The following is a 16238-nucleotide window of genomic DNA, read 5'->3' on the forward strand; positions in this document are numbered from 1 at the left end:
TCACACCGATTGGTGTTTGGACAACAGGTCCAAATACTTCTCTTTTACGCAATGAATTTAATTCTGTTTGGATTGCGTTTTTCCATTTTGGCCAGTCTTTTCTTCAACGGCACTCATCCACACTTTGTGGTTCATGATCAGAATTTATGTCTACATCCAATGCTGCGGAATACACAAATACATCATCGATTATGGTTTTACTTCGATCCCATAATTTCATATCATGCACATAATTTATTGAAATTTCGTGATTGTTTAACCCCGTATCTTCAGGGACTGGAATCTCTTCAGTAGATAATACCACTTTAGGGGTATTTGCTTCTTCTGGAGTATGTGCCACTTCAGGGGCAATTTTCTTTATTTTTCTTTTTCGTGGTGCAACATCTTTTGCACCGACCGGTCTACCACGCTTCAGGCGTGGCTTTGATTCTGTAACCAATTCTTTTGTATCTGATTTTTGAGTTGGTATATCTATTTTAGCTGGAGTATTTACTGCAGGTATATGAGATTTAGTTATATTTCTAGAATCGTTAAATGCGTCAGGCATTTGGTTTGCGATATTTTGCATATGAATAATTTTTTTAACTTCAAGTTCGCGTTGACCGGTACGTGGATCTAGAAAATATAATCCTGATGCATTCCATGTTATGTCAGGATTAACTTTATTTGAATATTTATCTCCCCCTAAGGGAGGAAACATAGACTCGTCAAAATGACAATCTGCATATCTTGCGGTAAATAAGTCTTCGGTTAGAGGCTCCAGATATCTAATTATAGATGTTGAATCAAAACCAACGTGAATACCTACTCTTCTTTGAGCTCCCATCTTCGATCTTTGTGGTGGAGCAATCAGTACATATACAACACTTCCGAAAATTTTGAAGTGAGAAATATTAGGAACTTGACCAAGTACCAGTTGTAGCAGAGAATGTCGGTTGTAGGAAGTTGGTCTAATCCTAATAATATTAGCAACATGAAGTATTGCGTGACCCCAAATAAATGTAGGTAATTTTGCTTTCAACAACAGCGGTCTTGCAATAAGTTGGAGTCTTTTGATAAAGGACTCGGCTAACCTATTTTGTGTATGTACATGAGGAACTGGGTGTTCAACTGAGATTCCTACAGATATGCAATAGTCGACAAAAGTTGCTGATGTGAATTCGTCGGCATTATCTAAACGAATTGACTTAATGCAATGATCTGGGAATTGAGCTACTAATTTGATTATTTGGGCAAGTAATTTTACAAAAGCATCATTACGAGTTGAGAGAAGACAAACATGAGACCATCTAGTTGAGGCATCGATTAATACCATGAAGTACTTAAATGGGCCAGATGATGGGTGTATAGGTCCACATATGTCGCCTTGGATCCTTTCTAGAAAAGTTGGGTTTTCAAGCTGAACTTTAGTAGGGGATGGTCGAGTAATCAATTTTCCTAAAGAACATGTTGAACATGGAAGGTCATTGTTGGAAAGAACTTTAAAATCTTTAAGAGGATGACCAGTAGAATTTTCTATAATACGACGCACCATAGAGACGCCAGGATGACCTAATCTTTCATGCCAAAGTGTAAAAGATTTTGGATGTATGAGTTTGGAAGCAATGACATTGTGTGACTCAATAGTTCTAATTTTCATCATATATAATCCTGGGGAAAGTGAGTGAAACTTTTCTAAGATTTTCTTGTTTGTTGAAATAGCGGAAGTAATAAGAAGATATTCTCTATCAGCCTCAGAGGTAGTTTCGATGTGAAAATCATTGAGTCAAATATCTTTAAAACTAAGAAGATTTCTAGTAGAATTACTAGAATATAATGCATTTGGAATGTGTATGTGGATACCATTAGGGAGGATAAAGCTAGCTTTTCCAAAACCTTCGATTATATTAGATACGCCGGAAATCGTTCCGACTTGAGCTTCGGTTTTGGTTATTTGGGTAAAATATTTTCGGTTCTGTAGAATCGTATGAGTTGTACCACAATCAGCAATGCATATATCTTTAGAATCCATTCTGTATATAATTAAGAAACATAATTTATTTGATAAGAACATAACGCACTACATAGTTCAAACAAAATAAAGCACACAATACACACTACTATAGTAATTAAATGAAACTAATCTTCAGCCTCCCATATGGGAGTTTCGTTAGGTTCATTCGGACCATTAATGCTTATTTCTCCAGTTGTGATTCTCGGGAAATCATCTATGTTATTGTTGGCGAAATTTGTTTCTACCATTTTCTCTTTTGATTTTTGAGAAGATTGGTATAGTTTAACAAGATGATATGGGACATGACAATTACGTGTCCAGTGCCCATCCATGCTGCACCTATAGCAAACATTTTCAGTTTTTCCTCCTCGTGGTGCCTTTCTTTTACTCTTTGATTTAGATTGCCACTTCCGGTGACCAGAGTTGTTATATGGACGAAAATGCCCGTGGCACCGACCTCGTCCACGGTACCGCCCTTGGCCCCGTCCACCTTTATACCATTTTCCACGTACATTCTGCTGGAATGACATGTTATTTACTTCAGGTAATGGGGCAGATCCTGTTGGACGGGATTGATGATTCTTAATCACCAATTCATGACTCTGTTCAGCAACGACGAGAGTTGATAGAAGATCCCCGAACTAAGTAAATTTGCGCTCCCTGTACATCTCTGCTAAGTTGATATTGTTGGGGTGAAAAGTTGATAGTGTTTTATCGATTTTTCTTTTTTCCGTAACTTTCTCACCACACATAATAAGCCTAGAACTTATTTTGAACAAAGCAGAGCTATATGCTCGGACACTCTTAAAATCCTCAAGTCTTAAATTAGCCCAATCATTTTCAGCTACAGGTAGATAAACTAGTTTCTGGTGATCGAACCTATCCTTTAGATTTTCCCATAAAATAAAGGGATCCTCGCTTCTAAGTACTCAGATTTTAAATCTTCATGCATGTGGTGTCGGAGAAAAATTATAGAGGTAAAATTTTCTTCGGCCGTGGATTTATTTTCTGCCTTTATTATATCGCTTAATTTCTTTGAACCCAAGTGCAACTTTACATCTTGTACCCATGATAAATAATTATCGCCATAAATGTTCAAGGCAATGAACGACAAGCTTGTAATATTTGTCATACTAAATCTGAATTAACACGAAAATTATTAAATTTTAATTCATCAATGTAAATATTACATAAATTCCTAGTTAATCGGGTGCGTTAACAAGTACGCAATAATCAATGTATATATCATTATTATCATTGATGTTATAAACAGATCTATATATAAAATGACAAATGGATTTTCACCCGCCATACGGACGTCTGCGTATGCAGGTTATCTCCGACCAATAATAAATTAAAGTGGACAATCCTGCATAAGTTAGTTAGGGGCAAAAAAATTATTATCCGATAAGTATGCAATTTATAAATTAAGGTTCCCACTATACTTCGGTATTATCCAAAATTAAATGGTACCGTAAAATAATTTTTATAGGCGGTGCTCCGGCCATATATATTTAAATTATTAGTAGAGGGTGTAACCACGTCTACTCCGGTTATATATATTTGAATTATATGTAGAGGGTGTAACCACGTTTACTCGTATATATGTATATTTAAATTAAAATTATACCTTCTCAGTTTCGGCAGGACTTCGTGCTGATAACGTGTTGTAATATACTAGTTTTAATATTTTAGAAGAGGCTACTAAATCTGAGAGGGAAAGAATGATAATCGGAGGGAGAAAGAGAACATATACGTAAAATGCTTGGTGCAAATTTTTCTTTCACCAAGGTCATGTATTTATAGCCAAGTTGAAGAACAAAAACATTCAATGCATTATCAAAATTTCTACTCCTAAGACTAGCTTTACTATTTTACCATTGACTTAAAAATTACAATGAATTATAACAAAACTAGATATCTATGTATACATTAAAAAATATTAAGTACACAACATAAATGTTCAATTATCAAAAAAACTATGTCGCTTAAATGCGATTTACCTTGGTTCACGTGATTTGCAGAATATTGCGGAAACTCGTAGGGTTTACCCAGTGCGCACCCAAAGGGTAGCGGGTGCGAATTAATCTACGATTAAAAAAAAGAAAGAAAATTCTCAATAACAAAAAATTGAACAAAAATATGTGCAAATACATATTTTATCTATAAAACATCAGTTAAGAGCCATGTAGTGGCTTTTAAAATAGAGTACAGAGAATAGACTTTTAAGGATTTAAGAGTTAGTAGGAACATAATTGGGTATTTCTTCCCGTATGTCTTATATTTCAATTTAAAAGTTTGTTTAAAGAATATAACGGAGATACTCTAAACCAGTGTTCTAAAAAGCGGAAATCGGGATTATTCAGTGGAAAGACTTTTTAGTGATTATCGGATAATCGGTGATTAAACGACACATTAATCAGAAGTAATTTATTTAATAAATAATAATAAATAATTATATTTAAATGTCAATAACCTTACATAAAATTTACAAAAATAAAATCAAATATCATAAAGTCTAAACATGTAAATATAATTTACAAATGGTCATATAATTTATTTTTGATATAGTTGGATAATGTTCTGAACAAAATGATCATGAAATCAACTCGATACGACTTAACTTCACTAAATACGACATCACTACATTAGTATCAATATCACAAATTAATCGAAAAATCATTTAAGGGATCATGTTATTATGCAAATGCATGAAACTATATGCAAATTATCATGATTTCAAAAAAAAAAATGCAAATTATCATAAAAACTACCGAAAACAAACAAAAAAACTATATGACAAATATGCAATTATATGAACTAAACTAACATGAATTTTTCTGTAATTTGTTTATTCATTTTTAATGCAGCTTTGCTAATCAAAGTCTCCTGCAAAGGGTATAACTTATACCCTTCCGGGCCGGTTCCGGTTTTACAACTTTCGATTCGTGTTCGGCTCGTCTTGATACATGAGTAGTGCCGAATAATGGCACGTGACGAGACGAGTTAGACAACTTTTTGGCGAGCCAAATTCCGATTGTGCCGAGCCAAACCGTTCGTTCGGCGCAGGTATAAGCATATAGATACACATACATATATAGCCCTAATTCCCAAATCTTTCTTCATTCAACTAATCCCTAAAATCCCAATTTCAGTTAAACTGGTACTCTTCCCCACTTCACCTCAATCTACATTTCACACATATACACACATCTACTATATTTTTTTAATATAAAATCTTTACTAATATATGATGTTTTCTTGATTTTTTGCAGTTTGCTGGTAAAGATTTAATCTTTTTGCGAAAATTTACAAGCTTGGAGCAATGGAAGACTGGGGTATTATTATTTTTCATTTTCTTAGCTTTCTTGATGGAAAAGATTTAATCTTTGGAGAATTTAATGCATGAAATGCCCAATTTTCAAGATTCTGTATTATACTGTAGTAATTAAAGGGTATGTAGTTGAAAATATTGTGACTGTGAAAGAATTCGTGTCGAATTTACTTTGAAAGTTTCGGTGGAGTTGCATTGTAAGGGACATAAATCTGTTTTTTTTATTATCGTAGGGAATCCGCAATTGCTTACTGAGTAAACCCCACGGGCTCACCTAATAACATAAATCTCCGTTTCCTATACTGTAGGAATGTACTTTAGTTTCTAATAAGGTGAAAGAAATAAAAATCATTTTTTTTTTATTTTTTTTGTTTTAGTGATTTTTCATGCAGCATGTTTTTTATATATGAACGATAGTTGAAATGAACCTAGGTTAGGAAAGTCTCAAATGTGTGTTAGTGTGCTTAAGTAAATAGACATGTTGAGTTCGGAGTAGCAAACATGCTTAGCTTGCCATTTTCTAAGGTCAAACTATTGATGTAGTGAATGAAGAGCAAATACATGTGAATTAACCAAGTTACAAAACTCATTTGTTTAAAAATCTAACATTGTGCTCAATTAGCTTTAGAGTCTTGATTAGTGAACTTAAATTGTTCTCAATTAACTTGAAAGTAATATGTTTACGTGTATATGTGACTGTGTAGTGTACACGCGACATGGGCACTTACACAGACAGCAAGAGTTGTAGCAAACTGTTCTATTAAGAATAAGACTATATCTCCTGTAGAAGGCTTTTACTAAAGCAACATGTTTTAACTCACAGTAGCCGAGTAGTGACCAGTAAATTACCTAAAGATTTCGATGAGATCCGATGTGAAATGGGTAGATGCAGGGGTTTGAGTAAATTTCAAATCTCCGAATATATATCTTTTTGACTTCACTTTGACAATACACAGTCTGTAACAATCCTATTTTGAGTCAAAATCTATAAGACAGCTATTATCTGCCTGGACTTCAGTACAGCCCTCCACAATATGTGATATTGTCGGACTAAAGTTCATGGGTTCGGTTTAGCCTAATCTTGCATCAATATGTGAAGTCAAATGTTTTAAATCAATAATATATTTGGTGAAGAGTTGTTGAATATTGATTAGGAATTTGCTCACTGTATGCTATTAGCATTGTACATTTGGATACTGTAGGACATCCGAAGAGTGTGTCCCAGTAACTACTTAAATATATAATTGTAAGTTGGGTTGCGAGTTGATCAAGCAGCTATATTTATTCTTGTAATTTTCTCTGTGTCTCATTTGTCATTATGCTTCTGAATTCTGATGATGAAAGAGAAATTATCCAAATTTTTTATTTTCAGTACAGTCAAGCAATATAATTACTATTATGACAGTTATTGATTGCAACTAGATCTTACAATGATGCTTAGATAGCACATACTGAATCCTTTTCTATTTTGAGTTTTGGTATTCAAGACTTTCCTAACTAATTTTTATTGTATACCAGTGAGTTTAGACTTTAGAATTATCTCCCGAAGAAGAAGTAGTTGTTTCAATGCACATGGATACCATCAGGTACCAGAAATCAGGAACTTGTTTTTTTGCTTCCAGATGTTTATACATCTTTTGATATTTATCTTGAGCAATTTCTATCTATCCGGGGCCTTAATTTGTTTAAATCATTTGGTAACCCTGCTTCATAATTTCCTCTTTTTTTTTTCTGTTGGCTGTATGATTTTTTTAAGGGCATATTTGTCTTATTAATTTATAGGACATGTTAACACATAATTTTACTGTCTTGCAAGTGTAGTCTGTTTCTTTCTTGTGGTTTTTCTCTTCGACTGTGATGATTAGTTTTTTGATATGTTGTTCTTAAGCGATATGGATGTGGTTTTTAACAGGTCGTAGTATGAACTTGTGTTTTAACTTTTCAGGAAAAATGGATTTGCTTTGGAAGAGGACTTGTATGCTCCTCTAGGGCAACGATTTAAACTAAGAGCTGTTCCTTTTAGTAAAAACATAACTTTTGGAGTTGTAGGTAAGCCATCTCAATCAATTCTGAATTCCTGGGCCAGTTAGTTCTTCAACTCCATCCACCAATGTTGAGATCCGATGTGTGGAGTGAGCCTTTTTTTGTATAATTAATGAATATATAATATTAAGATTAATACAAACACATGGGCTATGTATGGTTTAGATGCAATTTCAGGAAGTAGAAAATGTCTGAAATAGATATGTTGCAACTTTGAGCAGTATGTTGACATAATGTGTTTGGAATTAATAGTAATCCTTTGCATGGTTTCAAAGAGTTTTTAAGTCTACTTCCCATTGCTAGAAATTATCAGTAGGGCGTCATGCTTGCTTAATACTCCTGACCACAAGGGGTAATTTGCCAGATAATTGCCTTGATAAACTATCCTGATCTGATACTTTAGAATTAGAAACTATTAAAGCAAATGGATGTGAAATTATTATAATAATATGTCCACGTATTGCCCTGCAAGAGTGCTGTTCTTTTCTTTGCAGCCAGTTCTCCTTGGGGTCACGGGTCACTGCTCAGACAGACACCAGTCAATACAGACAGGACTAGGCCTTCAATTTTAAATTATTTGTCATGCTCATTTGCAGATCTGAAAGAGATGATCTCTATTCTTGCCTATAGTCAAGGTGAATGTTCGATGATTGGTAGTTACAGGATGGACACTGCTGATTCAGTATGTCCACCAAGAGTTCGTTCAATGCTAGCTTCACGTGCCTGTAGATCATCAGTTACGATTGGAGTTTCACTTTTTAGGATTGAGATGCAGAAGGTAATGATTGTAATTGTACATCTAATTTGTTTTTTTTTCTAATTTCAATTATTGCAAAAGGCAATCCTTACACAGCAAGCACCAATTTATTGTTATTTGTATCTATATGTTCGTAGTAGACTTATTTTTCTTAACCCCTGCATTTTTCAGATAATTAAACATTTGGCTGACCTAAAGTCTCCTTGGAACTGTCCGCATGGCAGACCAACAATGCGGCACTTGGTTGACCTAACAACTGTAGATGGAAGGTCGGATTCAGAAGATGAAGGCTTGTGATGAAGGAATACTGTTTATCTGTGGTTCATAGGTTCATTAAAAAGTGCCTGTGATGTTTAAGCTTATTTATACGATCATGGTACGTAGTCTGACCATGTGATGAATCTAAGCATTTATTTAATAATCGTCCATGCTAGGCCATAAACATTACAAAAGGCATGTTCATAGCAGATGTTTCTTCGTATCACATCGCCTACCTATGAATATATTGAGGATGACCATAGTTTCGTACATAACCATTGCCATTGTTGTAAACATGGTAGCTTTGTTCATATCTCTGATAAAAGTCATTGTAATAAGCTTGCATCTCAACATCATCTATCAGACATTGTTTATATCTTTGATGTTGTTCGAATTCAGGCATATATAAGTTCTGAGAGCATCCTCCAGATTGCAAACCAACAAGCTCTGCTGTTTTGTCAGTTTTCCCCAGCACCTTAAGCAGTATCTTGGGATCCAACTTTCCAGATACTTGAAACATGCCTTCTCCATACAACTTCAAACTAGATATCTCTGTATACATTAAAAAAAATTAAGTACTTCGCAACATAAATGTTCAATTATCAAAAAAGTTCTGCTGCTTAAATGCGGTTTATCTTGATTAACGTGATTTGCAGTGAACCCATAAGATTTACTCAGTGCGCACCAAAGGGTAGCGATTGCGGGTTACCTACGATTTAAAAAAAAACTAACTTAACGGGAACAAAGTTATCACCTAGTTTGGTCTTTTTCAAGATTTTCGCCATAGTCGATTCCCCTACCACAGTTGAATCTACTTTCACAATAAAACTCTACATCCAAAAAAAAATTATGTTAAGAATTAATATGTAACACCGCAGTCGCATATCGAGAAGATTTGAGACTTCTGTTCAGTTTATAAGGCAAAGTATTACTATTATGTATACCAACAAATCATGATTTTTTAGGGCTTATGGTGGGTTTGTCGTAACACAAGTTGGCTGCACTCGGGACAGTATGCTTTGACTTATTTCGGACTCATAATCGAGATTTGACCCGATTTTCAAAAAAAGTTTAGGATTTGACCCGGTTGTCACATAATACGTATGTGTGACGTCACATAAGAAAGAAAATTACTTACCGTGAAAGGATAAACGGGCTTCTCCGTACTTTTGTCAAATCCAAAGCAAGCCAACATGTTTTGTTATAAAGGATAAAAAATGGATTAGGGTTTATGATTTATGGTTTTGTAAGAACAAAATATGTATTCTTACATGTGGATATATAATACTTGGAGGAGGGGTGCCAACGGAACAAATGTCTATGCATGGAAATTTGTACGAAAAATCTTTGAATATATTTAGGTCATATTAATTGCCTAAATAGTGATGATAGTTATCCTTAATATTAATTTTTTTTTCTTCAAAAAATACTCCCTCCATCCCATTTTAGTTATCGCATTTGAATTTGTGCCGATCAAATTGACTTAAATTTGACCGAAATTTATTAATAATTTATAACTGAACAAAAATAAAAAAATTATATCACCGGAAAGTAGATTTAATCTACTTTAATATATAATTTTCAGTTTTTTGAAATAATATAAGAGTAATATTTAATCTTTGGTCAAAAAATGGTCAATTTGACTTTTATAAAAATAAATGTGATAACTAAAATGGGATGACTCTCTATCATTTAAATGCAAATCACACGGCTACAAATTCTCACTCGTACATCCAAACATTTATACTTAATTTTCCTCTTGACAAAAAATTATATAATTATTTTTCATGTATTCAAATTTTCATATCGTAATATAAAAACATATTTAATATAATTCCTAAATCTTTTATCGAATGATATGACACAATTCCTTACATGTTTTAATTTATGTATGCATATATATACATGCCATTAGAATGAAAAAAAATTGTCAAATAAATGTATTAAACGTGAGTATATGTGACTACATATGCATGAATTTTTATCAAAATTGGCTAACATGATACAAGGGTAAGAATTTTTTTTTTTACTAGTTTGGCTTATATGTCTTATAACTGAGTATCTGTCTTCGGAGTGAGCGATAATCGAACCCATAACCTGGGACGACAAGACAAGAGATAAGTTTTAACCACTTAAGGGTGTGTTTGGTATTACTGTTACAGACAGCAACAACAGCTTTTCGCTGAAAAGCGGTTAAAAAACTGTTTGGTAAAATTTAAAAGTTGTTTTTCAGAAAAATGCTTTTGGCCTAAAAGCTGATGTTAGAGAAAACAAGTCCCCCATTCTTTAAGAAAAAACTGTTTTTCATATGCTGATTTCACCATTAAACCTTACCAAAATCATCATTATTTTTAATTTTTTGCATCAACACATATACGTATTAAAAAAATTACCAAACAGTAATCTGATTTTTACAACAGCACTTTTTTCAGCAGCATTTTTTTCTAACAACACAACAATTTTTAACAGAAATTCTAAATAAAGTCTAAGTTATTTTATGGCGGGTAAGATATTTAGATGACCAAATACATGATTTACAGCTTAGATAATATATTCGAAAATATTTCTGAATTGGAATTCTTTTTCCTAGTTTAAGAAAAAGCTCGCAATTTTTTTTTAATAAATCTTTCGAAAAATGTTAAAACCGTAAATAATTTTTTAGCAAATCTTTCGGAAAACGGTAAAATCGCAAATAATTTCTACAAAACACTGTATTTTCGATAAATTCTCGCAAAAAAGATATTCCCCCAGCCTTTTGTACAAGGCATATAGATACATACATATATAGCCCTAATTCCCAAATCTTTCTTCATTCAACTAATCCCAAAAACCCCAATTTCAATTGCACTGGTACTCTTCAGTACTTCACATCAATTTACATTTCACACATAAACACACACATCAACTCTACATTTTTAATATAAAATCTTTACTAATATATGATGTTTTCTTGATTTTTTGCAGTCTGCTAGTAAAGGTTTGAACTTTTAGTGAAAAGTCACAAGCTTGGAGCAATGGAAGACTGGGGTATTATTATTTTTCATTTTCTTAGCTTTCTTGATGGAAAAGATTTAATCTTTGGAGAATTTAATGCATGAAATGCTCAATTTTCAAGATTCTGTATTATAATGTTGCAAATGTTGTGATTGTGAAAGGATTCGTGTCGAATTTAATTCGAAAGTTTCGGTGGAGTTGCATTATAAAGGGCATAAATCTGTTTCCTATACTATAGGAATGTACTTTAGTTTCTAATAAGGTGAAAGAAATAAAAATCATTTGTTGGTTTTTTTAGTGTAGTGAATTTTGAGGTAGTGTGTTTTTAGTATATGAACAATAGTTGTAATACGCCTAGGTTGGGAAAGTCGCAAATGGTTGTTGGTGTGCTTAAGTAAATAAACATGCTGAGTTCGGAGGAGCAAACATGCTTAGCTTGCCATTTTCTATGGTCAAACTATTATGTAGTAAATGAAGAGGAAATACATGCCGAGTTACAGAACTCATTTGTTTAATAAATAACATTGTGCACTATTAGATTTAAAGTCTTGACTAGTGAACTTAAATTGTTCTCATAGAACTTGAAAGTCACACGTCTGCGTGTATGTGTGACTGTAGTGTACACGCGGCATGGGCACTTACACAGACATCAAGAGTTGTAGCACACTACTCTATTAAGAATAAGACTATATCTCCTGTAGAAGACTTCTAATCCATTCTATTACTAAAGCAACATGTTTTAACTCACAGTATCCGAGTAGCGACCAGTAAATTACCTAAAGCTTTTGATGAGATCCGATGTGAAATGGGTAGATGCAGGGGTTTGAGTAAATTCACTAGAATTTTTTTGATTATAATATAATTTCAAATCTCTGAATATATATCTTTGACTTCACTTTGACAATACACAGTCTGTAACAATCCTATTCTAAGTCTAAATCTATAAGACAACTATTATCTGCCAGTCATATAAGATGAAGATAAAATAATGTAGTAACGATAAGATGGAAACAGTAACACAACTATAGTTCTAAAATCTGCTACATTATTATTGGGCCTGGACTTCGGAACAGCCCTCCACAATATATGATATTGTTGGACTAAAGTTCATGGGTTCGGTTTAGCCTAATCTTGCATCAAGGTTTGGTCAAGTTATCTTGCATCAATGACAAACAAAAGCTATATTTTAATTTTACATTAAAAAAATCTTTTGGTTTACGTTGCCTTAAGAGCTAGATGAGTTACTCATTAGGTGAAGAACAGAGGTAACAGAACAACAGCCGCTCATCAGGTGTCAATTAAAATCCTCCACCTGATGACACCTGAGCATTGTCCTTTCAACAGCCCTGTTAAATAACAACTTTAAATGGCACCGTCTTATAGTGAATCAGGGACGTACAAATGACTGCGTAAGATATTGGCAGTGCCAATGATGTATAAAAATATCTATCAATCTTTTAGACCAGTTTGCTAGACATTATTCATTGTTCCTGGGAAAGTTATGTCTTCTGAGTTCTGACAAATTTTTAAAAAATTTCTATCGTATTTTTCAGAGGATGAGCCTGCTCCTCTGGTCCTGAAAAAGGAATTAGTTAAGAGTCTATGGGATGATGAAGACGTTGATGAGAATGATATCAAGGAATCTTGGGAGGATGAAGATGAGCCTACTCCGGTAATTTTGTAGATATTTTTTTAAAGCAGAACCTACATAGAGTACTGGAGTCGAGTGTAGCATTTTTTTGTGCTCTGTTAATCTCGGCAGTCAAAATTCAAGTTTCTAAACGATTATATCAGTAATCTGATTATCTAGTGTATGCGCTTTGACTTTTTCAATATGATGAATGTATAGTGTCTGTTTGTGTTTTGTTAAGTGTCTATGATAGTTATGCGGAATGTCTATTGTATTTTGTTCCTGTAAAGTTTGGTCTAAGGTTATAATAATCAGTTCCGTGGTGTTCATAAAATAATTTGTCACAATATAATATAAGTAGTTCTGTATGTTGTTATGTATATTAGATAATTCTGATTGTGTAAATTTTTGTTACTCTATATTCTTTACTCAAATTATTCTTGATAAAAATAACTACGATTATATTGTAAAAGTAATACCAACTCTGATTTGTGCATTGCTGATTCCTGGTAATTATTTGTGCAAGTTATGTAGCTCTAGAATTTTTCTTGTCTGTAATAAATGATATCATCTTAAAGGTTCATGCATGTAGAATGGTGTTACTGATTTAAGCTTCATGCTTTGGGATATTCTTCCCTATCATCCTTAATTTATCCTTTTTATCCCTTCTCTAATATTCTATGTTACCCGGACTCGGGTATGGGTGTCGGACACGGGTTCGTATCCAAGTGTCGGACTCGGCAATATTATGAAAAATTTACATGTTTTTGGCCTAAAATAAGTGTCCAAATGTCCATACCCATGTCTGGGTATCGAGTGTCCGACACGGGTACTCTAAGCAAAATGAAGAGTCCGGGTAACTAAGCTAATATTTGTCCTACGTCAAGTTAAGGTTGTATCATATAATTTATTTTTAATAGTTTTTTTTCTAATTAAAACATTTCATTTCAGTGAGAGAAGTTCAGGAAATTATATTTGATAGTTTGCATGTATAATAATGAAGTGAAGTATGTATTTATATATATGTGGCATACTGGCATGTCTACTATTACGAAAATTTTTGTAATTTTCATTATCAGGTGCCTGTGTCTGATCCACCGGCTGAAAAGCTCCCGAAGAAGACTGTAGCAAAAGCTAATGACAAAAAAGGGAAAACTGCTGAAGTAGTTAAGGAGGAACCACTAGACCCTGTAGCAGAAAAACTTCGACAGCAAAGGTTACTTCTGCATATTTGAGCTTGTCAGATTAGTTCATGCTTTTAGTTAATAAATTTCCATTTTTAATATGTAGATGTGATGAACCACTCACTGCATCTTAGGGGGTGTTAGGATTGTCGATTGGAAATGGGAATGATTTAAAATCCCCAGGGGCTATAAAGGAATGAGTTACCTGGTCAATGGGATTAAGGTTTCTATCCGAACTAATCAATTACTTAACCAAGCACAAATACATGGGAATACAATACAATTTTTGATCCCATAAAGGCATGAACCAAATGCCCCCTCATCGAAAAAAGCTACCATTTGATTATCTTTATTACCCTCACCTTCTCATTGTGGTCTACCCGAGTACACGTGCATTTGCATCTGAGACACATGATTAGAGGAGAAAAGTATTATGATGTTCTGTTGGAACTATCTAGTATATATGGACTGTTGATATATGTAGAAAACTTCTGCTATGTCATTTATTCAGCTGTATCGACATCTTACAGTACAAGAGTTATCTTGTCATGAGATGGTCGGTGTAAAGGGCTACTTTGTCCACAAAAAATTTAGTTATGTCTCTTACTCTTACTCTGCTGCTGGCACAAGGATAACGTTTTGAAAATAGAAGAAGAAAAGAATCACTTGTTAAACTTTAAATTTGGTGGCAAATAGATTGTTTCAAGGGGGTGTTTGGAGGGTTCAGTCTTGCATCTTGTTTAAACCTCTCTTTATGATCAACACTAATAGCATGTTCCTGTGCTGTATTTTTCGTTAGTAAGTAAATCAATTATCAAACAGTTAAAGCCATCGTCTATGGAATTTTCTTTTTACATGATTGAACCCTTGACTCACAATGGCATTGTGTAGTTATCGTGGTTTAAAATGAGATGACTTATCAAACTTGCGATCATTTTATGTTCGCCATTAATTTTATGTCATCTGTAACAGGCTTGTTGAAGAAGCGGACTATAAAAACACCGCTGAATTATTTGGTAAGAAAGGTGGTGATGGCAAGTCTCTTGATATTTTCATTCCTAAATCAGAAAGCGATTTCTTAGAATATGCAGAGCTCATTTCACATAAACTTCGTCCATATGAGGTATGTTGAATATGGTTTCATTGTTTCTAATTCAAATAGTAGTTGCGTAGTTTTCAAATTTTGACACTCAAATCTTTACCTTTAATTCAGAAAAGTTTCCATTATATTGGATTGCTCAAATCCGTGATCAGAATGTCAATGACATCTCTGAAAGCATCTGATGCAAAAGAAGTTGCGTCTTCTGTCACCGCAATTGCAAATGAAAAGCTAAAAGCAGAGAAAGAAGCTAATGCTGGTAAAAAGAAGACAGGTAATGTATTTTCAGTACAAAAATCTGATTTCCATGTTGCATCTCATGTTTTAATAAAAATATGGATTTACACATTCTGTCTTTGTTGCTCGTACAGGTGCAAAAAAGAAACAACTAATTGTGGATAAACCTGACGATGATGCCATTGTCAGCAACTTAGAATCATCATACGACGATTTTGATTTCATGTAACTTTCAGTGGAATCTGCTGTTACTTTTGCTAATACGAGCTGAAGATGACATCAATTTTGCAATTACAGTGTTATACGAGATCATCCAAAGCCTTCTTCCCTCAGAATTTGGAGACCGACAACTGTGTCATATCTAGAGTGTCTTTCTCTTAATTTTCTTTCTTGCGATTCAGAAAATGTTTACTATTTGTTCAGTTATGAACACTATAGATCATATCAATGAATTAACATTACAGTTACCTGAGTAAGATGATCCTTACTCAGTTTTGAAAACCTGAACTTTTGTGACATTGAAAAGAGTTGCAAGTGTAACTTCTATGTGTGCTGATTTAAAATTTCAGCCTTTTGTAGCATTATGATTATGATTATGATTTGTGATTCAAAATTTTTCTTTGATATAAAAGCGAGAGCAACGTTTAGATAGTGATATTACCGAGAACATAACTAGTACTCCCTCTGTTTTTTATTATATGACGTTTGA

At 33.6% G+C, this 16238-nt stretch overlaps 2 protein-coding genes across 7 annotated transcripts; both read left to right on the forward strand.

Moving 5' to 3' along the window:
* Nucleotides 1-4939: 4939 nt before the first annotated feature.
* LOC141689120 (DNA mismatch repair protein PMS1-like) lies at nt 4940-8763 on the forward strand. Of its 6 annotated transcripts, none has more exons than XM_074493302.1 (6): nt 4940-5062; nt 5269-5331; nt 6846-6913; nt 7273-7376; nt 7865-8148; nt 8299-8763. In XM_074493302.1, exons 3-6 carry the CDS (start codon nt 6894-6896, stop codon nt 8422-8424), a joined length of 534 nt encoding a protein of 177 aa, XP_074349403.1. In that variant the 5' UTR covers nt 4940-5062; nt 5269-5331; nt 6846-6893; the 3' UTR covers nt 8425-8763. The 6 variants fall into 6 exon arrangements, 3 of the variants coding, with proteins under 3 accessions (XP_074349403.1, XP_074349402.1, XP_074349404.1); XM_074493301.1 differs by having other exon boundaries at nt 5011-5156; XM_074493303.1 differs by having other exon boundaries at nt 5019-5156; nt 7967-8148.
* Nucleotides 8764-11126: 2363 nt separating this feature from the next.
* On the forward strand, nt 11127-16119 carry LOC141693909 (uncharacterized). The gene is made up of 7 exons (XM_074499097.1): nt 11127-11235; nt 11350-11412; nt 12933-13051; nt 14089-14225; nt 15166-15316; nt 15407-15566; nt 15664-16119. The coding sequence occupies exons 2-7, from the start codon at nt 11400-11402 to the stop codon at nt 15756-15758; spliced, it is 675 nt and encodes a 224-aa protein (XP_074355198.1). The 5' UTR covers nt 11127-11235; nt 11350-11399; the 3' UTR covers nt 15759-16119.
* Nucleotides 16120-16238: the final 119 nt, after the last annotated feature.

Source organism: Apium graveolens, chromosome 10 (genome assembly GCF_009905375.1).
Source record: "Apium graveolens cultivar Ventura chromosome 10, ASM990537v1, whole genome shotgun sequence".
Classification (NCBI taxonomy): domain Eukaryota; kingdom Viridiplantae; phylum Streptophyta; class Magnoliopsida; order Apiales; family Apiaceae; genus Apium; species Apium graveolens.

Excerpts from the sequence above, each read along its gene's own strand:
- LOC141689120 (XM_074493302.1), top strand. The coding sequence starts at position 6,894 with ATGCACATGGATACCATCAG. Across the intron at positions 6,914-7,272 it reads ATGCACATGGATACCATCAG|GAAAAATGGATTTGCTTTGG; the intron begins GTACCAGAAATC and ends TTAACTTTTCAG. Across the intron at positions 8,149-8,298 it reads TTAGGATTGAGATGCAGAAG|ATAATTAAACATTTGGCTGA; the intron begins GTAATGATTGTA and ends TGCATTTTTCAG.
- LOC141693909 (XM_074499097.1), top strand. Across the intron at positions 14,226-15,165 it reads GAAAAACTTCGACAGCAAAG|GCTTGTTGAAGAAGCGGACT; the intron begins GTTACTTCTGCA and ends CATCTGTAACAG. Across the intron at positions 15,567-15,663 it reads TGCTGGTAAAAAGAAGACAG|GTGCAAAAAAGAAACAACTA; the intron begins GTAATGTATTTT and ends TTGCTCGTACAG.